This window comes from Crocuta crocuta, unplaced genomic scaffold (assembly GCF_008692635.1).
Source record: "Crocuta crocuta isolate KB4526 unplaced genomic scaffold, BGI_CrCroc_1.0 scaffold233, whole genome shotgun sequence".
NCBI classification, from domain to species: domain Eukaryota; kingdom Metazoa; phylum Chordata; class Mammalia; order Carnivora; family Hyaenidae; genus Crocuta; species Crocuta crocuta.
The window spans coordinates 5,989,402-6,011,992 of NW_027529526.1; the positions used below are offsets into that span (position 1 = coordinate 5,989,402).

Genomic DNA, 22,591 nt, shown 5'->3' on the forward strand with positions numbered 1-22,591 from the left:
TGCTTTGGATCCTGTCTCCCTCCCTCTCTTCCCCTCCCCCACTTATGCACTCTCAAAAATAAATAACATGTTGAAAAAAAGTTAACAAAATATAATGGATAAATTTTTTAAAATACATAACTAAAAACTTAGAAAAATTTAGAAAAACTTCCTGGATGCCAGAAATGGGGAGGAAAGTCTAACCTAGAATAGTGAACAGGAGCTGGTATGTGATGGCCATTTGGGGCCATGGACTGGGAGTGGGCCCCAGGGGCAGAGGGGGAGGTTTTAAGGTCATGTGGGCAGAGAAGGGGAAGTCTTGAGCCGGTATCAGATGAGATGTAGGCAGACCCCCATTGCATCAAGCTGCACATTTTGAAGGGCTGCCTGTTTATGAACAGGGGATGGGAAAGCCTTCCACCAATCACCCTGGGAAGGCGGCAAGGAAGCTTGTGCTCTGTCCAGGCCTCTGAGTAAAAATTCACCTGCAAGTAACAGAAGCCCCAGCCTTTCTTATGCGTAAGTATGGAGTCTGTATTTATACTGGGCATTCGGTGGGGAGTGCCAAAGCTGAGAAATGACATAAAAATATGGGTGGACAAGGTCACCTCAAGGAAGCACCACAACTTGAGCATATAGGATGCCGACTGGAAAAAAGAAAAGCATCTGCTAGAGGTTAGTGAAAAATCCAGAAGCAAACGAGGAAACTAGTGATGGGGAGAGACGTCAAGTTCAATGCAAAGGAAGATTAGTCTCTAAGACCCTGAGATAATAGAGTAATCTGAAGGAGACAATTAGACATGTTTAAAATGGAAGAGATAAAAGAAACCATAGTAAAGCAATAGAGTGGGTATAACAAAAGCAGAGGTGGGTTTGAAAAGGAGACTCCAGCAGTGAGGAAAACCAAGTGCCTGCCTTCAAGGGATACACAGCCTACCTGGGAGACAGAGAAGGAAACGGCAGGGATGATTCAGTCTAGGAGAGCATCTGCACATGAAGCTAAGGAAGCCCAGGGAAAGTGCTCCAGATCCAGCTTCCCCAAGTAATGTGGAAACACAACATGCGTCTCTGACCATGGGGAACAGGGACGTTAAAGCCTGGGGTGATTCAGGAAACAGCACATCAAATACTGCCACAGTCCAGCCTCTGCATTCCCCCAGCTGATGCAGAGAGGCCCCTGAAGGGTCTAAGTAACTTATATGGGAATAGTTATTCCTGGATCTGCCTCAGCCACCCCACCTGCAAAATTTCCAGCGTGGAGATGAAGGACCCTCGGTTCCGCTCGGTCTCATGCTGAGCCACACGTGCTCCCCCTCTGTGCTTGCAACACCATTCTTCTCTCAGTTCTTGAAGCATGGCAAGCCCTTTTCCACTCCAGGGCCTTTGAACATGCTGTTGTCATCATCTAGAATGACCTTTCCCTTATGCTTTTCTTTTGGGTCTCAGCTTAATGGTCACTCCTCGGGGACACCTTTCCTGCACACCTTATCTACAAAGGTCCCTCCCTACCGCTGCTTTCTGTGCCACCTCTTGTTGGTTTCTTTTTACTTACCCTAATTTATTTTTTTAATGCTTTATTTATTTTTGAGAGAGAGAGTGTGAGTGGGGGAGGGGCAGAGAGAGAGGGGCACAGAGGATCTGAAGTGGGCTCTGTGTTGACAGCAGCGAGCCTGATGTGGGGCTAGAACTCATGAGATCCTGAGATCCTGAGGCGAAGTTCGATGCTCAACCGACTAAGCCACGCAGGTGCCCCATTTACCCTAACTTCTAATTATTTAACCAATTTTTTTCCTCTGCATCCTCTGTTAGAAAGTAGATTCTACAAGGGCTGGGCATCATCTGTTCACTGCTGTATCTGTAATGCCTGGCAATCAGTTGGTGCTCAGTCAGGTTGAGTGAATAAATGAATACAGTCAAGAAACATTGGTGAAGCAGCAAACACTATGCCCAGTTCAGAGGCTACTACGATGGAAAGTACAGATGTGAACTTTGCATTGTAGTGACGGAGAGACCCCAAACGAGGACTTACAGTACATGTGATGGTGGTGAGAGCAGGGGAGGTACAGGGTGCTGTGCGAGCACCTGGCAAGGTCACCCATTTCGTACAGAATTAGGGAAGGCTTCCAGGAAGAAACAACATATAAGCTGAGCCCAGAAGGATCATTAGGAGTTCACTGGGTGAAGGGGGGCTGGAAGATGTTCCAGGCTGAGGGGAGACTCAGATACAAGAGGAGCATGGCTCCCTGGGGAGCCTAAAAGAGGTTCAGGATGGGCAAAGCGTAGAGAGGAAGAAACAAGATGGAAGAGGTGAGACATGGCTGGATCAGGGTGGGTTCTCAAGCTATGATAAGGAGTTTGAATTTTATCTTAGGGTCAGTTAGGACATCTGAGTCAGAGGGAATGGTATAATCTGATTTGTGTTTTCTTGAAATGGCCCTAGAGCAGTGTGGATAAGAGGAAGAAGATTGGAGGCAAGGGAGATCAGGAAGCTAGTGCAAGAATTCAGGCAGGAGATGAGGCTGGCTTAGCAGAGCAGTAGTGATGAGGGAGTGAACTGGATGAATTTAGGCCAGAAGGCAAAAGTTGGGATGGGGGAGAGAATCAAGGATGATGCCTAGGTTTCTAGCATGACTAACATGGTGAATGGGCATTGTTGGCAAGAACCAGATGCCTGGTACGCGTGTCGTAAGTGTGTGCTTGATACAGTGGAAAAGGACTCAGTGCAGCACTTTCCTAACAGTGAGCAAATATCAGCTACTTTTAGTTCCTGGGTCTACCTACAAGTTGATCTACCGTTCTCTACTGCCTCCACCTGCCTTGGGTTACCTATCTGTGACTTGTCAGTCTAGTCTGAGCTCCCTGTTTCTAATCCACAGTCCCCACTGGTCATCAGGACACTCTGTCCCTCTGCTAAGAAGTGTGCCTTGTGCCTTTCCCCGGCTCTCTTTCTGGCCACCGGTGTTATAGCCGATAATGTGACTGTGATTTTTCATTAATTTTCTGGGCATTTTGCAGTTAGAGTAACAGTAAAATTTATACTCAATAATATTATTACAATTTTCCACTACTAATGGGATTATTATTTTTGTTCATTTGTGTTTGAAAGCCATTAGCATAAGATTTACCTCCAACAATATCCGCTGTGATTTTTAATGCCCTTGAAACTTGCAAGTGAGCGATAAGTCTATAATAAGAGAATGCGAGTAAGCATATAAATGTCTTTCTTGGGAGAAAAGTGCCTTTTTTTTCATCCTGGTTGGACTCAGGGTCTTTGATAGAGTGATTGGTAGGATATAAGGCATTATAGGCTGAGAACACTGTGTTAGTTTGTAGATGTGTTCAAACAAGTTCCCAGTTATTCAGAGGACACTTTTATATTCTGGGAGGATTCATATTCTTGCCCTTTTTTATGCTGTTTCTTACCTGACTTACAGAAAATTATAATAAATTATGTGTTTGCAGGGAACAATATTGAGAATTATGAACAGTTTGGAACTAAAGGGGCCTGGAAATCACTCTCTCTGGATGACTTTCCAAGGGGCTGTGGGGCTTGATGCACTGCTAGTGGAGCTCCGGAAACAGGGATTATTTCAGAGGCTGGTGAGAGGGATTTCTCTGTGGGGTGGCTGTACCTGGCAGGGGAGTGGACTGCCAGGGCCAGCTTCAAGGGTATGTGACCAGCAGACTCCCAGGACCCCGTGCTATGAAATTCACAGCATCGAGTACCTGGGTGGCTCAGTCAGTTGAGCGTCTGACTCTCGATATCTCAGATCAGCTCATGATCTCATGGTTTGTGGGACTGAGCCCCACACTGTCAGTGCAGAGCCTGCTTGGGATTCTCTCTCACTCTCTCTCTGCTCCTTCTCCACTCACATGCACGCTTTCTCTCAAAATAAATAAATAAACTTACAAAAAAAAAGAGAGAAATTTATAGCATTACCATCTTAGAATTCTTAAGTCTTGAACAAGGGACCCCACTATGTACTAGGCCCTACAAATTATATATATGGTACTGTGTACAAGCTTTGAGGCAAGACAGATTTGGGTTCAAGTTCTCGTATTCTCTAGCTATTGACTGGGGCTCAGTTTCCCCATCAGTAAAACTAGGATAATACTACTGTCTTCTCAGACTAGACATCAGAGCTAAAAGTAGATACCAGCACCAGAGGGCCTGAAAGACAGTGACAGACCCTAAGATATGTTCAGTGGGATTTTAACTCCCATGTGAAGTATTCATAATTAAACTTATTATGATTTAATGTCAGGAATACTGGCCAGTTGGGATAGGCAGACCGTGTGGCACAGAAGCTCATCCCATGTGTGCTGGTTAGAAACCCATCAAGCAAGGAATGTTTTCCTAAGGGGGATATTCTAAGGCTGGGGGTCCCATCCATCAGCTTCCAACCTTTTTACTGCTATGACACATGATAAATAATGTTTGCTGGCACAACTGGCCCCAGTTTCTCATGATTCATACATGTTTCCCTTCTCATCAGAAATCTCTCAAGAAGGACACTGAAGGAGACTGGCATTATGAAGAAAATGCCCTTGACCTTGACCTAATTTATTTTCAAATTTTAGTTTTTCAACTATTATTTGTAACAAATGTGTTTGTGTGTGTTGTTTTATCATTCCACACAATGGAACTTGACAAGCCAGTGTACTACAATCCTATGCTTGAGAACCAGGAACGTGGACCCTCAGGATTGCAAACAAAGGGTCCTCCCCCATGACAGGCTGGACAGATTAGGACCAAGATGATTCATTTCAGGGCAATGGGTGGCCCAGTCAGTTATGCATCTGATTTCGGCTCAGGTCTTGATCTCATGGTTTGTGGGTTCGAGCCCTGGATCTGGCTCTGCACTAACACTGTGGAGTCTGCTTGGATTCTCTCTCTCTTTTTCTTTGCCTGCACCTCCCCTACTTGCACTTACTCTTTTTCTCTCAAAAATAAATAAATAAAGTTTAAAAAAGATGGCACCTTCCATGGTCTCACAGATGAATGTGCCATGCTATAGCCTGAATGAGCCATACCAGTTATGAGCATGCCAGTCGGAGTTAGAGAAACACTAGCTAGTTGGACAAACTTGTGATGAATAACATGCAATCTTGAAACATCTGGCTAGACATTTTTTCCCAAGAGCGTAGAAAAGGCTTTAAGTCAAATTAATAAGAAACATAAGCTAATTCCTGGGCATTTATGGACTCTGGTCCAAAAGGATTCTTCAGGAGATTATAGGAGGAGTCAGGGTGACCTGTGTTGCATTCAGTTTAAAGTTTGTGGGTAGCATGGAGTCCTGATGGAGGACTTCAAAGGGAAGCACCGGAGGCCTGGGCTGAGCTTGCCCTGTGCTGCTCAGGTCTCTGGGCACACACACGTCCTGAGACATGGGCCTAGGGTCCCCCTGGCCTCCTGCAGTCTCAGGGGATGTGGGACAGCCTCCCAGTGGCCTGTGCTGTGAAACGACCGCACCCCCAGCACACCTACTCCTTCCTTCCTCCCTCTTGAGAGCTTGTAGGAAGTGAGCCATGGCTCACTGAGCTCTCTCAGGCCTGAAGGGCTTCTGTGGGTGGTGACGTCCAGAGCTGGCCCCTCACCTCCCCGCAGTACAGCCTGTGAATGGCCATGGAAAAACGGCAGCTCTTCTTCCCAGATCCCTCTTTGGCCTCTCTCTAGTGCTTCTCATGAGAGACGATAGCACTGTTAGCCAAGCAAGTCAAAAAGAATGACGGGTTATTTCTCCCTTAACTCTCGATGGGATTGGGGGTGGGGGTAGGCTAGATAATGGTACAGTTCCTGGGCCCACAGTACATAGTACATAAAAGATCTTCAGTCCATAACTATTATAACTAATGACCGACTAACTTGTTAAATACCTTGAGGCATAGTTGCAAAAAGCATGTGCTGATATGCAGTGTATTTTTGGAATGGTGATTTTGGTGTGGACATTGTCAGTGTCACTCCTCTGATCTTCTCAAGGATCATTGCAAGAAAACCATAATCCACTGCATTGAGTCTCAGGAGGCCGCCTCCCACCAACACAGCCACAGCAGCTGCTTATAGCACAAACTGAAGAAGATGCAAATACAGTCAGGGAAAATCTGAGAAGACAAGATGGACATGTGTGTCTCTGTCCTCAAACTGACATAAACCCCCAAACTCAGCAAGTAGATTTTGCTCCCTATGATCCCGATTTTCCAGCACATTGTACTGTGAATTTCAAGCCCCCAGGAAAGAAATCTAAGGGACGCGCTGACTGCATTCCTGGTCTGGGGTCATTCTGTGGTTGTTTTTCTTACCTGTTGCCGAATTTCTTCCTCCATTTTCACAGGTGAGCCCAATTCTGCAACTTGTTTGACACCTTCGCTCGCATAGCCTCCATACTCCCACAGCACGTAATTCTTGGAGTGGGATCCACCAATGATCGCAGACCAGTGATTGGCCCGACCTAGAAAAGCCAGTCAGGATGCAGGTATCAGTGTGGCTGTGGCTAATGTGTGAGTCCCTTAAACGCACTTGAAAGAAAGTGTAATTTGACAATTATTCAACCAGCACTGGCTAAGCCCTCACTCTGTGTTAGGCCTTGTGCTATTCAGGGATGAAAAAGACCATCGCTGTAGGCAAGAAGGTCTTAGGAATACGCAGACAGGAAAACAATCAACAATAGACAGAATGATTTCCATCTGGGAGAGTTTCAGGGAAGAGTTTCAGCGAGACTTTTAAAGACTGATCAGATTTGTAAGACAGAATAGAGAGGAGAGGCTCTTTCTGGCAGACTCAGAACCATTAAATAACACTGTGTGTTTGGGGAACCATAAGTAATTTAGCACTGCTGTGTCACCAACTGTCAGGGGAGAGGTTGGAAACGAAGCCAGGGAGGTAGGAAGGAGCCTGCTCATGGACGGCTCTGCCCTACATGCCTCAGGAGCTTGGATGTCATTTGAAAGGGTCTGAAACCACTGAAGGGTCCTGAGCAGGGGTATGATGTGCTCGCGTTTGAATTTTAGATAAGTCATCCAGGCAGCCATGTGAAGAATGCACTAGAGGGAGCAAAATGGGAGTGTGGAGCTGTGGGGGGTGAGCAATGAGCAAGAGTTGAGGGAATGAGTGTGGGCTTGGGCAGCTCTTGGAAATAAGCATGGTTGCCTTTGAGCTGGCTTTTCTTTGCCTTCCAGGATGAGGGGTAGGTGGACTAGCCATGGGAGAGGATGGGGAGAGGTGGTCTGGGTATGCGTAAGGCACTGGTCCACAGTGGTCTGGTGAGGATCATGGGGGAGGGTGTCTTTAGGGAATGCGTGAGGGAACCAGTGGGTGATGCAGGGGAGAAGAGAAGAAGATCTGGACAGGACCAAGATAAAACTGACTGAGGGGTTTTCCAAGTGCCGGGGGAGGAGGGAGATGAATGGAGAGTCAACGTCACCACCTCACTGGGTTTGTTTCTGTCTGTGATGAGTGGTGTGTGTGTGTGTGTGTGTGTGTGTATGTGTGTGTGTATAGTGTACATATATATACACTATACACACACACATACATATATGTATATATGTATATATATATATATATATATGCAAAACAAAGAATGGCTGAGAGCTGAACTGGCCTTATGATGGATTATATGTTCCTTAGCCAGCATATACATATATATGTATGTATACATATATACATATATACCGTCTCTAGGGAAATGATGGATGAACACAGTGTTTGCATTTCCCTGATGTGTAGGAAATAATGAGCAGGCGATTGGGCAGGCTTACGTAGTGACGTCATGTGCCTAGGACACAGCATGGAAGCCCTCAGCAGGCGGGAGGATGGCTTTGTGCCCATGTTCTTGCTGTGTATATGTATATATGTATACGTATATATATATATATGTATATGCTGACTAAGGAACATATAATCCATCATAAGGCCAGTTGAGTTCTCAGCCATTCTTTGGTTGGCTTATAAAGCCTGAGTTAAAGAACATTTTCAGGCAGAGTGAGGAGGAAAACTTGAACTGGGTAGATACAAGTGACACTTGCAGCTCACCCCCCTGTGGCCCGGGCTGACAGAACTCTTTGCTCTACCCCACTGTGTAAGAAAACCATTCTGAACAGGGCCTGATCCAGTCTATATGGGCTCCCTGCTACCCCAGAGCCCTCTGCTCGAGGGGCACATCAAGATCAGGGGCACAAAGCCACCCTCCCAGCCTGCTGAGGCACATGCCCTGCCCCAGGCACATGATGTCACTACGTAAGCCTGCCCAATCGCCTGCTTATTATTTCCTACACATCGGGGAAATGCAAACACTGTGTTCATCCATCATTTCCCTAGAGACAACAGATGGCTATGCTGCCAGCTATTTCTATAACTCACTTCCTGGGTGAGGAGACTGTCCTGGCTGTCATCTAAGCCAAGAGCACTACTTCTATAGGGGCAAGGGCTGGGGGCCACTTGCGACCTTTGGTTCATGCTGTGAACACAGGGAGACCAGCTTCAGCGTCTCTTGCTTCCTCTACCTTGTTCCACCAAAATGCACCCTTTTCCCAGACCCATCCTGCCTGCAATTCTGCACCTCAGGGGCTTAGACATGCTGTTCCCTCTATGCTCTCTTCCTGTTTGGGTTGGCCAACTCTCATCCCTTTTTCATGATTCACCCAGAATCCCCCAGGATCCCCCAGACTCACCTATTGTCTCCTGTCTCCCCATAGCACAGATAACATTTATGATCACTGCTACACATCTGTTTTCCCACTAGACTAGAACCTCCCTGAGGAGCCCTGTCCTCAGCCCTGTGTCCCTAGTGCCTAGCCCTGTGTCTAATGCACTGTGAGTGCTGAGTGCATGTTTTCAAAAGCATTTCATCCAAACAGTCAAAGGGGAAGGTGGCAGTATATGCACTTGAAGCATTTGGTAGCAGGCCTGCACAATTTGATTCAAGATGATTAAATTCGAGTTCCAGCTCAGCAGAGTTCCTGACACCTATTGGGCTAACACACTCAGCTAACCTGCATGCTGTTAAAAAAAACAAATGCCAAGCAACAACAAAAAAGATAGGCATTGGTCTTGCAGGGATTCAAATGCTAGCATTGCCACTTTCTAGCTCTGTAAACTTGGTCAAATTCCAATTACTTTATTTCCCTGAGTCTCGGCTCCTTCCTCTGTAATTCAAGGGTGACAATGCCTACCTTACTGACCTATTATAAGAATTAAATTCAATTTTTAAAAGATGAGATAATATATGTGAAATCACTACTGACACACAATAGACACTCAATAATTATAGTTTCCTTCTTTCCTGGTTGTTAGGGAAGCTACAAAATGAGTAAAACATGAAACCAGCCTTTTATTCAGTATAGGAGATAAGAAATCTATGTACTATGGAATAAGATAAGAGAATAGGAATGAGCACAATCATAGGGAGATGAGGGGATGCACCCAGATGGGTCTTTCTGATTTATTCATTCAACTCCCATTTACTATGTGCCAAGCTCAGTGGCAGGTCCTGGACACGGGCAGGAATTGGACAAGGTGCTTGTCCTGGAGGGACTCGCAGCCTGGGGGTGGGGAAACAGATGGTTCAGCAGATTACTCGCAATCCAGCATGGTCGCGGATATTATAGAAATAAGAGCACAGAGCAGAGGGGACCGAGCAGGTGACTCCAAAGTTCCCACATCCAAGGAATCAAAGCCTAAAGGGCATGAGTACAGAGAGGCATGTGCCTCAAGAGTGGGGTCTGTCTTTGTGGTTTCTTACACTTGAATAAAATGTCATTGTACCAGTTCAACTTTCCAATCAATTTAGTTGTTAGTTTCCTACGATGGTCTTGCACATTAAGTCAAATTCCAATCCATTGAACGACATCAACCATGTAACAGATATCTGCAAGGCACTAGGCTAGGGGGAGGGGCCAGACTTCTCCCTGGGGAGACAACGCAGGTACCCAAGGAAAATAATCCACAACATTAGAAAGGGTGATGACTTCAGGTGAATGGCAGTCACTCAGGTGCCGGATGGTACAGGGAGAGAGGCACTGGTGACCAAGAGCTGGAAGAATTGGGCTCCAGGCCCTATGCGTGACCATGAATCAGTCACTCACTCTCTCAGAGCCTCAGTTTACCTTTTAAAAATAGGGGTAACAATTGCTAGCTGGACTATCTCCCAGAGTTGTGCAAATTAACTGGGCTAGTTTTAGAAAGAACTAAGAAAAATTTAAAGAACTGTACAAAGCAAAGATCTCAGTACTATTACAGATGGAAAGTATTATGGGACTCTACAAGAGGAATCTAAAAGAAGATGGAGGAGCAAGAAAACTTTCCCAGTGGAAGGAGGCTCCCACGGGAAGACTAGCAGGACAAGAGCAGGCATTCTGGCAATGACATACATATAACGATTAAACTCCTATGAGGTGTCAGGTGTAATGCTTTCCTAGGTGTAACCCTCACTGCAACCTCATTCTCATTTTATAGATAAGAAAATTGAGACCTAGAGATGTTATGGAAACTGCTGAAGCTCACAGAGCTAGGGTCAAAACTGGTGTTCAAACCCAGGTCTGCCGGGCCTCAGAGCACACGTTCTTTTCCCTACATCCCACTGAGAGGTCAGGAAACAGAGGAGACTACTTGGTGGACTTGAGGGATAGGAGGCAAAGAGATAAGATGAAGAAGAAAGTCAGGACCGAGTCAAGGAGGATATTGAGTGCCCACTGTGAAAGGGGAGAAACATGACGGAAGTTTCCTTCTGGGAAGAATCATATGCCAATACTTAGCATGTATTAGGCCTTTATAAGTGCCAGGCACTGTGCCAGGGATTGACCTACATTATCATATTAAACACTTAAAAAAAAAGAAAAAAGAAAAAAAAAAGCAGAACCTCTGTGATAAAGAGGCTATCAGGATTCCCATTTTTCACATGCGGAAACCCACACTTACAGAAGTGAACTAACCCAAGATCAAAGAGTAGATGAGTGAGGACACTGGGATTCAAGGTCAAATCTGTCTGGGGCCAGAGCTGCGCTCTCCACCACACTGAACCATATCCAGGATGTGCCCAGTGATGAGAAGGGAGAAGGCCCAGGGTGAGGAGACACTTCAATAATCCCTGCGTGCATTGTGTAGCATCTGACTCAGGGCAGCAGAGAGGAAATGGAAACACAGGATCAGAGGTATGAGCCAATAAGAGGGAAGATTGGTCAGTCTTTGGGAGGCAGTTTGGTGAAGTAGTTAAAGCTCTGGTTTTTGAGTCAGACGATTGTGTATTCTAGGCTCAGTTCTGAAACTCGGTTCCAGATTTGAGAAGTCAGTAATCACTCTCGACCTCATTTTCTTTGACTGGATACTGACGTGGCCAGTCTCCTGGTGGTGTTCTGAGGCTAAAGTCCATCAAGTCATGACTAATGGCTGGAACATAAAATGGGCTTGATAAATATTAGCCAGTCAAATTAAATATGAATAGGATGGACCAAATCCAGACAGGTTTCTGGAGGCATGGGAAGCAAAAAAACAAACAAACAAACAAAAAAATCTGAGTAGATGGTTGGAGGGTAGCTTGGTTTAGAATTGGTGAGTAGAGATGACAGAATGCCAGATGCAAAAACCTGAAGCTGAAAGAAAAACCAAGAGGGAATCATCTAAATGGGACTCGGTGGTCTGGGGCCTGAGAATAAGGTGGCTCAGCATAGGCAGTTAGCTGGGACATGGAGAAGTTGATCTCTGGGCCCCAGCACCCTCCAGAAAATAAGGGAGGAAAGAGAAGGAGAAGCCCCAGGTATCAGGAGGCCTGGGGAAAGGGAGACAAGGTACATACTTGTGGCTTTCTTAAAGGAATACTCAGGGAGGCCATGGCTGAGGTCCTTGGTGAAACACTAGGGCTTCCGTCTTGAGGGCAGGGGCAGAGGCAGAGAAACAAAGACCATCGCTAACCTCTTTGGCTCTCAGAAAAGGCCATGCTCTTCAGTTTAGCACGCCTCTCTCTAGTTCCAGCAGTATTCTAGTGGCCTACACATACCTGAGTCTAGATGTTTACTCCTAATAGTTTAGATGAGGCATAGATGGGACAGGGGCAGGTGGAAAGCTGGGAGGAGGAAATGATTAGACGTGTGAGTTTGAGATACTGATAGCCAATCAGGTGCACTTGTGTGCAAAGCCCCTCCAAAGAGAGATCCTGAATATACATGTAGTAACCTCACCTCCAACACCTTTCCTGTTGTCATTGCTGGTGATGAATTACCAGTGGTGCCTAAATTCACAAAGAGGCCTAAAAGGCCATTACTGATGAAAGAAGAACCATGCCTGGCTTTTTGTCTTATGTAGAAGGCGGCATGTTGCATGTACATGCATTCTCTGAAGTGTTCTGTGTATGGAAGGTATTCAGTTACAGCCCAGATTTCCTGGCCTGCTTTGCCAGTGGCTGCACTCCCCTGCCAATCTCAGTCCTGCAGAAAGTCATCCATGCGTTTCCTTGACATAACATTCATAGCACTTCACTGGAGAATGTCCTATAACCTCAGTGTCTACATTGCTACAACCTCCCATTACCCGACCTCAGCCTCACCCGTTGTATCTCAGCAAATCTTTGGTTTTGGGCCCTGGCTGGGCCCTTATGGATCTGCTATGATAGCTGAACCAGAGCGTCTTCAATCCCAAAGTCCCAGCTGCCTCTCATCTTTTTATCTCTAAATGGACAACCTTCTCACTTAACTCTTCTGAGAAGACCAAGGTTAACCCAACCCACAAACTTATCTAGGCATCATGTGGCCAGTGACCAACAGAAAAATGCTGTGGACCTGCCAGCCCTATTCATAAAAGTTGTCTTGGGTCTCACTTCCCTATTGCCCTTGTTATTCTCTCCCTAGGCTCAGCTCCAGAATCTGCCAGGGGGTTTTGATGCCTTGGATTCAGCCACAGAACTTGGCTCCTCTGAGTTTGCCCCTGGGTGCTGCCCAGGACACAGCTTGTACTTGCCCTCTGGCTCTTTCTGCACTTGGCTGCTTCAGGAACTCATTCTAACCAAGCTATTCTGGTTTTCAGGATCTCATCCCAGTATGGCCTCCTGGAAAAACAGCCTGCATGGGGAGATCTGTCAATTTGGCCAGAAATTCCTCAACTTTCTACCTTTCTGCCTTCTTCACTTAGCTAGTCTTTTTGCCTTCCTTAAGGTCTTAAGGAAAGTGTCATGTTTCCATTATAGGGAAAACCCTTGCACTGACACAATTCATTGTATCCTTCTGCATTTCCTTTGAGGCTTCCATTAATAATATTCTATTCTATTAATTCATTCACTAAATAAATGTTTACTAGGCATACTACATGCTAGACTAGAAACCAGAAAGCCACAGCCCCACTGCCTGTTTCTTTTTCCAATGAAGTTTTATATTTCACAATTATTTATGTATTGTTCATGGCTGCTCTCCTGCTACAGTGGCAGAGTTGACTAGTACATCAGAAACTGTCTGGCAAACTATAAAATATTTACTATATGGTCCTTCATAGAAAAGGTTTGACAAAATCTGTGCTAAGCCATGGAATCTCTGAGCAGAATCAGACTTGGTCCTGGTCTTTAAGATGTTCAGTCTGGAGGATGGTGGGAGGGCATGGAGGACAGGTCACAACAGGCAATTACCATATACAGCTTTGATAAAGGCAAAGTAGAGTGACATAATAGCACACATGGGGGATATTTAACCCAGACTGTACTCGAGAAAGCTTCCTGGAGGAGGTGACATCTGAGGTACCTTCTAAAGGATAAGTGGGAGTTGGCAAGGCAATTAGGGGGAAGGGGAGGGCATTTTTGTATAAGGGCCACTATGTGCAAAAGCACAGCATAAGAGAAAGCCAGGAGCACATGGAAAACCACAGGTAGGTCAAGGGAGAGAGAGAGAGAGAGAGAGAGAGAATATCTGTAAAGAGGGGATGATCAGCGATGAAGCCAGTCAGCCAGGCAGATCAGAAAAGATATGAATGTCTTAATAAAAAGCTTTTATTTTATCTTGAAGGCAATGAGAAGTAGAGAAGAAAATAAGATAGTATTGTCTACAGACAACCTCCAAATTCATATACACTCACACAACTTCTGCTTCCGACTCTGAAAGAATAAATGGCACTGGGCTAGCCCTCCCAACATAAGTGACTATAAAATTGGGTAAAATATATGAAGCACCAATTTTCAGGTGTTAGAAAATAGACGGCAAAAATACTGTGACCCCTGAGAGAAGGGAAGCAGAAGAGGTGGTGGCCCTATGTCTGTACTGGACATTTTCTGGTCTGTGGTATAGGAAGGTGGAAGACAGTAGAGCATGACAAGTCTGGCTGAGCTGAGGAGGCAGATAGTAATCTGAGGATGCTGAGGTCTATAGGTAAGAATTTACCAGTAAAAATGCCACAAAGGAGGAAGCTGTGCAGAGAAGGAACTTAAGAAATATGCATAGGAGTCCCTTTAAGTCTTTGCCCAAACACTAAGCTGTACCTGTGCAGGACAGAACTTCACAAGCCTGGAAATATAGCTTCTAAGAGCTGAGTGGAGAGTGCAGAAGTGACACAATGCTGAAAATGCAGTACTTCTAACCATCCATATTTGAGAAACCTTGCTGGCCATTCTGGGCATTCAACTGAGACCCTGGAAAACCCACAAGTTAGGAGAAAAATACTTTAGCACTGGAGTAAGGGCTACTCTAGACTCACCTTAACAAAGCTTAGAAAACAAGCCTCAAAAGTGAAACAAGTAGATATAAAAATAGATTAACCATCTGCCAGATCAAAACTCCATTTTCTTTAAAAGAAGGCAACAAATTCAGTTACTCACCAATTTCCATCATACCATAAAAAATTACTAACAAGTAAAGGAGCAGGAAAATATGATCTATAACCATGAGAAAAAACAGTCAAAGAAAGAGTTCTTGAGATGATGGGTATGTCAGGATTACCATACAAAGACCTTAAAACACCTACTATCAAGTTCAAGGACTTAAAGAGATGGACACAGTGGGTAAACAGATGAAGACTCTCAGCAGAGAGAGAACTATTTTAAAAAACCCCATGGAAACTCTAGAACTGGAAAATATAATATCTGTGTTAGGATATGGCAAAGAAAAGGGTCTGTAAACTTAAAGACAGAGTAATAGAAACAATTTAAAATGAAGCAGAGAGAAAAACCTGAAAAAAAAAAAAAAAAGAAGTAGAGTCTCAGTGATCTTTGGAACAACAGTAAGTTGTTTAAGTTAAAGGTTATTGGAATCCCGGAAGGAGAGGATAGAGAGATTAGGAATAAAAATATGTAAAGAAATAATGCCTGAAATTATCCCAACTTTGGGGAAAAATATCAACCTATGTATCCAAGAAGTTCAATAAATTGCAAACATGACAAAAACAAAGAAAATTATACCTATGCACATCATAATCAATTAATGGTCATTAGAAAATAAAAAAAAGTCTTAAAAGCAGCCAGAGCCAATAAGACACACTACGATCAGAAAAACAAAAATAAGAATGACTGCTGGCTTCAAAAAACAAGACAAAACAGAAGACAATGAAATGATACCTCTAAAGTTCTAAAAGAAATAAAAAACAGTCAACCTTGAATTCTATGTCCTGCAAAAATATCCTTCAAAAATGAGGGTGAAATGAAATACTTTTTTGATGAATGAAAGCCGAGTGAATATATTACTGGCATGTTTGCTGTATATGAAATATTAAAGCACTTCTGGTTGAAATGAAATGAAAATAGATGTAAACTCAGATCTACATAAAGGAGTAAAGAGTGCTAGAGATGGTAAATATATGGGTAAACTCCACCTTTAATCTCTTTTTCACTGAGGAGCTTTCCCTTGAAGTAAAGAGGTTCAAATTTTACCATTCTGAGTGAAAAAAATTTTTTTCTGTCACTGTTCTCTTCTCATAAAGCCTGTCTTTTGTCTTTCCCACACCTCCAGGCTTTTTGGGAAAGTTACTCTCACTGTTTCCATTTCCTCTCCTTGAATTCTTTTCTCAGATCTTTGCAACCTGATACTGAGCTCCCACCTTAGGTCATTTACTCCACCAAATCTTTGAAACTTTGACTTTTGCTCCCTTCTAGTCCCACAGCTGCGCAATCAGAAGAAAACTGCTGTTCGGTGCCTGAGTGGCTCAGCTGGTTAAATGTCATCTCTTGATTTCAGCTCAGATCGTGATCTCATGGTTAGTGAGTTTGAGCCCCACAATGGGCTCTGCGTGGACAGTGAGGAGCTTACTTGGAATTCTCTCTCTCTCCCTCTCTGCCTCTCCCTCACCCCAGTAAATAAATAAACGTTAAGAAGAAAGAAAGAAGAAAAATACTGTCTGGTTTATTTATTCTTAGAAAATAAAAGTATGTTTTAGGGGCACCTGGGTGGCTCAGGTGGTTAACTGTCCAACTTCAGCTTGGGTCATGATCTCACAGTTAGTAGGTTCAAGTCCTACATCGGGCTCTGTGCTGACAGTTCAGAGCCTGGAGCCTGCTTCAAATTCTGTGTCTCCCTCCCTCTCTGCCCTTCCCCTGCTCGGGCTCTCTCTCTCCCTGTCACTCCAAAATAAATAAACATTTAAAAAACAGAGAAAATATATTTTAAATTCAATACAAGTAATCATTTTAAATATATTATTTAGTGAGTCTTAGCAAATGCATGTCATCATGTAACCAATCACAATCAAAATATAAAATAGTTCTACTACCTTAAAAAATCACCATGCCCCTCTGTACTCACGCACACTCCTCCATCCCCAGCCCTTGGCAATTTCTAATCTGTTTTTGGTCCCTATAGTTTTGCATTTTCTACAACATAGTATATATGAACTCATACAGTATGTAGCCCTTTGAGTCTGGCTTCTTTAACTTAGCATAATTTTGACATTCATCCATGTAGTTATATGGATCAGTTTATCCTTATTTCAATTATCTTGAAATAAAATGGAGATCTCCTACTGGTTCAAGGTCATCATTAGACTCCTGTTTCCACCATCTACTAGTGTGTGACCTTGAACAAGCTTCCCAAGTTTTTTAAGATTCTGTGAAGTAAAAATAACAATAGTGCCTACGTTCTAGGTTTGTTACTGGGTATCACAGAAGGAAATCCGTACATAAATAGTATAGTTTCTTTGTACGTAACATTCAATAAATGGTTACTTACTCTTAAAATTTTTTAATGTTTATTAATTTTATTTTTGAGAGAGACAGAGACAGAGAGAGAGAGAGAGAGAGACAGAGAGAGACAGAGAGAGACAGAGGATATGAGTGGGAGAGGGGCAGAGAGCCAGAGACAGAATCTAAAGGAGGCTCCAGGATGTGAGCTGTCAGCACAGAGCCCAACATGGTGTTCAAATTCACATGCTGTGAGATCATGACCTGAGCCAAAGTTGGACACTCAACCAACTGAGCCACCTAGGGACCCCAATAAATGATTACTTTTAATATTGATATTCCATTTCCCCAGGGAAGGTAGAGATTGGGAGCAAACTCGAACATTCACAGGGTGTGTCTATTAGGGTAAGGCAAGGTCTTAGAGGATGGCTGAATTTTCTAGGAAGTATGGTTGGCTTAGTTGTGGTTCCGGTGGCAGTCAGCATGGAGGGGGTGGGGGGTGTAGAAGTCCATTGGGTGGGTGGAGCAAGTGGTAGGAAAATAGCAGCAGAATGAGTCAGGTGTACAGACAGAAGTTCCCAGAAGCAAGCAGTAGAGCTTCTGACACAAGCTCATCATCAGGGTTGAGGTTCTATTTTCTGGGGGCTGACAGGGAAGCAGTGGCAGGTGTGAGAACACAGTCATGCTGTCAGTGAGTGTCCACCTCCAGTGTACTATGCTTCTTTCCATTTACCACCTCAAAGCCCTCTCTGAAGCTCTGAAAAGCAAGTGCCTAGATTGCAGAGAAGTTAGTGCTCCTGGAGACAATCCTCAGCCTGGGAGGGGTGGGTGCTTGGGACAATTCTGGAAGGCATTCTGTATCCTTTTTAGAAGTATACTAATGCCAACGACCTCAAAATACACTCTTTGGTTAATTCTTCCTTCTCCCTTGTCATTCTATCCCAGTCCCTTCACTCCTGCTTCCTGGATCACATTCTGCATGAACTACCTGCACCAAAGTCCTTTCCTCAAGCTCTGCTTTTGGGGAAATTAGACATCACTTATTCAACTCAGATCACATGTCTGGGCCCAGAGATCCATAACATAACAGTCTGGAGATGAGACAAGAACGAGCTGGGGCTACTCTATAAAACAGGGGAGTCTTATAGAATAAAAATGATCCTTCAGCATCCCTCTGCCCAAAGCTATGGGTGTTGATTCTATTGTTATTGTCATCATAATTGTTGCCATTGTTATCACCATAGATATCATTCTTACAACCAGTGCCACTTATTGAGCACATTTCCTGCAACAGGCACTTCAAAGGCATTAGCTAACATCCCTCCATTCTCACTATGATCCTGTTAGGTAGGTCAGTTACCATTCTCATGTTATGGATGAAGGAACTGAGCTGCTAGTGCCAGAGCTGAAATTATGATCAGGTCTGTCAAACTTAAGGCCATGCCCTTTCGACTCCATATTTAGTTAGGAGGTCGTTCTGATGTCATGCATCTCTGTCACCAGAATCAGTTCTTGGGGTGGGGATGCCAGGGGATAAGTAGGGTGGTACCTGTCCAAAGCTCTGGGCAACAAATGAAAGTATTTGCTCTTGATGTTCATAAATTGTTTTCTTTGAATTCAGTCTTCCCAGCCCAATTTTTCTGAACTTCTGACTCCTGATTTATTTGGTATCTTTGAAACCTAGCCAATTATCTGATTCTCATTTTGGAAGTGAAAAACCAGAATCTCAGGACACCACCAAACTCTCATCCCCGTTGCTACTCTAGAAGCTGGTTATATGTTTATTGTGTACTGACAAATAGCACTGCAGTTATATTTTTAGAAAAAGGAACTTTATTTAAAAATGTTCTACCCAGCTGACTTTTCTACATAAATATTATTATATATGAGAGGGAGGCTGTATTTTCTGGACAACTTCCAAATGTTTAATACAACATTAACACCTGAAGCCTCAGGGAAGGAACTGTATCATCAATTTGGATGATAAATTCTCACAATGTTTATCTAATTTAAAAAATCTAGGAGCTTGTATTTAACAACTTAGCAAGAGCAGTAAATAACTGCTTTGTGTTTTAGAGTTTAGCAAAAAGAATGGACTTATCCCATCCCATTAGTTCATTTTTCAGGTTTGAATCTTAACTGCTGTCTAAACTCTGTAAGTAAATAAGCCAATGCTCTTTTGTGTTTGTAAGTTTTTAGGTAGTGGATAGAAGAGGTAGTGAGAAATAGGAATTACAGAGCATACGGTTGTACCAGGTCCTCTGTATGTTATTATCCAATTTACTTTTCAATCCCATTTCATTGATGAGGAAAGGCTCCGAGATATGTAACTTGTCAATGGACATATTATCAGTGAGTGGTTGAACTGGGATTTGGCTCATGACTGCTTTGTCTTTGGGAAGGCTTTTTGCATTATCAGTGAGAGAGAAGATAGAGGTCCTGGGGGAAAGTTTGTTAAGCTAATAATAGAAGCAAAGCCTATTGAATCAAGTCTATATATAGGATAAAAGGAGAGTCAGGCTGGGGTAAAAAAAATTCCACTTCAAGACTGAAGGAAGAAGTGTACACAGAACTCCAGTCTTGTTCATAACCATAGATGTAGAGACTTCAAACAAAATATTAACAAACCCTATATCCAGTTATACCATGTCACAACCATGTAGAATTTATTCCAGGAAGACAAAGGTGGTTTAATACTCAAAATTCAATCAATGCAATTCATCATCTTAAGAGAAAAAAAGAAAAACTATTTGTATATGTTCATAGATACAGAAAAATCACTTGGTTGCACTCAATATCCATTCATGATTAAAAAAAAAAAACTCAGCAAACTAAGAATAGAATAGAACTTTCTTTACCTGATAAAAAAAGAAATCTACAAAAGAGCCATGGCAAAAGTCATACTTAAAAATGAGACATCAAAAAGCCCCCCCCCAATAAATAAATAAAAGCTTTCCCCACAAGACTGGGCTCAAGGCAAGAATGCCTACTATCACCAGGTTCTAACCAGTGAAATAAGGTAATAAAGAGAAATAGAAGACATAAGGATTGGAAGAGAATTGTTGGTAGAAGGTATAAAAGTATGTAAAAATTACAAAATAATCTATACATAAATTAATTGAATTAGTAAGTAAGTGCATTTAGCAAAGTGTCTGAATACTAAGTCAATTTGCAAGTATCAATATCACTTCTATATACCAGTGACAAAATTTGAAAATTTAAAAAACTATCGCTTGCAACAGTATAAAATACATAGTATCTAAGAATAAATCCAGTGAAAAATGAACAAGACCTCTTCTCCATAGAAATCTATAAAACAGCAATCCCTATTAAAATAACACCAGAATTCTTCACAGAGCTAGAACAAGCAATCATAAAATGTGTATGGAACCAGAAAAGACCCCGAATAGCCAAAGAAATCTTGAAAACAAAAACCAAAGCTGGAGGCATCACAATCCTGGACTTTAAGCTGTATTACAAAGCTGTAATCATCAAGACAGTATGGTACTGGCATAAAAACAGACACTCAGATCAGTGGAACAGAATAGAGAATACAGAAATGGACCCACAAGAAATACAAATCAAAACCACACTGAGATACCACCTCACGCCAATCAGAGTGGCTAAAACGAGCAAATCAGAGAACTCTAGATGCTGGCGAGGATNGGAAGGAAAGAATATCCAATGGAATAAAGACAGTTATTCTCTTCAGCAAATGGTGCTGGGAAAACTGGACAGTGACAGGCAGAAGAATGAACCTGGACCACTTTCTTACACCATACACAAAAATAAACTCAAAAAGGATGAAAGACCTAAATGTAAGACAGGAAGCCATAAAAATTCTAGTAGAGAAAGCATGAAAAATCTCTTTGACCTCGGCCACAGCAACTTCTTACTCAACACATCTCCAGAGGCAAGGGAAACAAAAGCAAAAAATGAACTATTGGGACCTCATCAAAATAAAAAGCTTCTGCACAGTGAAGGAAACAATCAACAAAACTAAAAGGCAACTGATGGACCAGGAGAATATATTTGCAAATGACATATCAGATTAAGGGTCAGTATTCAAAATCTGTAAAGAACTTACCAAATCCAACACCCCAAAAATAAATAATCCAGTGAAGAAATGGGCACATGACATGAAGAGACACTCCTCCAAAGAAGACATCCAGATGGCCAACAGACACATGAAAATATGCTCACCATCACTCATCATCAGGGAAATACAAATCAAAACCACAATGTGATACCACCTCACACCTGTGAGAATGGCTAACATTAACAACTCAGGGAGCAAGGATGGCAAGGTTGGCAAGGATGTGGAGAAAGAGGAACCCTTTTGCACTGCTGGTGGGAATGCAAACTGGTGCAACCACTCTGGAAAACAGTATGGAGGTGCCTCAAAAAATTAAAAATAGAAATACCCTACAACCCAGCAATTGCACTACTATGTATTTACTCAAGGAATACAGGTGTGCTGTTTCAAAGGGGTACAAACATCCCAATGTTTATAGCAGCACTATCAACAATAGCCAAAGTATGGTAAGAGCCAAAATTTTTATCAGCGGATGAATGGATAAAGAAGATGTGGTTGGGGTGCCTGGGTGGCTCAGTTGGTTGGGTGTCCGACTTCAGCTCAGGTCATGATCTCATGGTTCGTGNTTGTGCGAGGGAGGATGGGCTAAATGGGTAAGGAACCTACTCCTGAAACCATTGCTAAACTAAATGCTAATTAACTAGGATGTAAATTAAACAATAAACAAACAAACAAACCCAAAACAATAATAACCCTTGAGGAGTAGAACTAGAGCAGGGGATAAGGAGACACTTACGCTTTATTTTAGATACTTGTATATTACTCAGAGTTTCTACAAATAATATGTTAAGTATTGTAAATAAGAAAAATAAAAGAATTTTAAAAGACAAAAAAAAAAAAGAAATCTATAAAACATTATTGAGTAGGGCACCTGGGTGGCTCAGTCAGTTGAACATTGGATACTTGATTTTGGCTTAGGTCATGATCTCATGGTTTGTGTGCTTGAGCCTTGTGTTGGGCTCTGCTGCTGGGATTCTCTCTCTCTCCCTCTCTTTCTGCCCCTCCACTGCTTGTGTTCTCTCTCTCTCTCTTTCTCTCAAAATAAATAAACTTAAAAACAATTACTGAGTGAACTGAGCAAATCTAAATAAATGAAGTGATAGAACCTATTTGTTGATTAGAGGAGTCAATAATGTCCATTAGAAAAGTCCAATCTCCCCTAATTTGTCCATAAGTTCAACATAATCTCAATAAAAATACTAGTGGGTTTTTTAAAAATAAAAATTGACATCATGATTTTAAAAGTTATGCAGAAATATAAAAATAAGAATAGTTAAAATAATCTTGAAGAAGAATAAAGTTAGAGAACTAATGTTCCTAGATGTGAAAGATAGACAAATAAACTAACGAAACAGGATGATAGAATACAGAGTCCAGAAATAGACACACAGATATATAGTCACTTGATATATGACAAAGGTCACACTAATGCAGAAGGGAAAGG

The 22,591-nt window shown here is 42.8% G+C and overlaps 1 protein-coding gene across 2 annotated transcripts in view; it reads right to left on the minus strand.

Annotated features, from left to right (window-relative positions):
• The window catches only part of SPON1 (spondin 1), a 260,834-nt gene that overhangs the window by 106,366 nt on the left and 131,877 nt on the right, over positions 1-22,591 (minus strand). For both annotated transcript variants that reach the window (XM_077761156.1, XM_077761155.1), the window contains exon 6: positions 6,280-6,428. In XM_077761156.1, the coding sequence (XP_077617282.1) occupies positions 6,280-6,428 (149 nt within the window). The remainder of the gene's footprint in view (positions 1-6,279; positions 6,429-22,591) is intronic.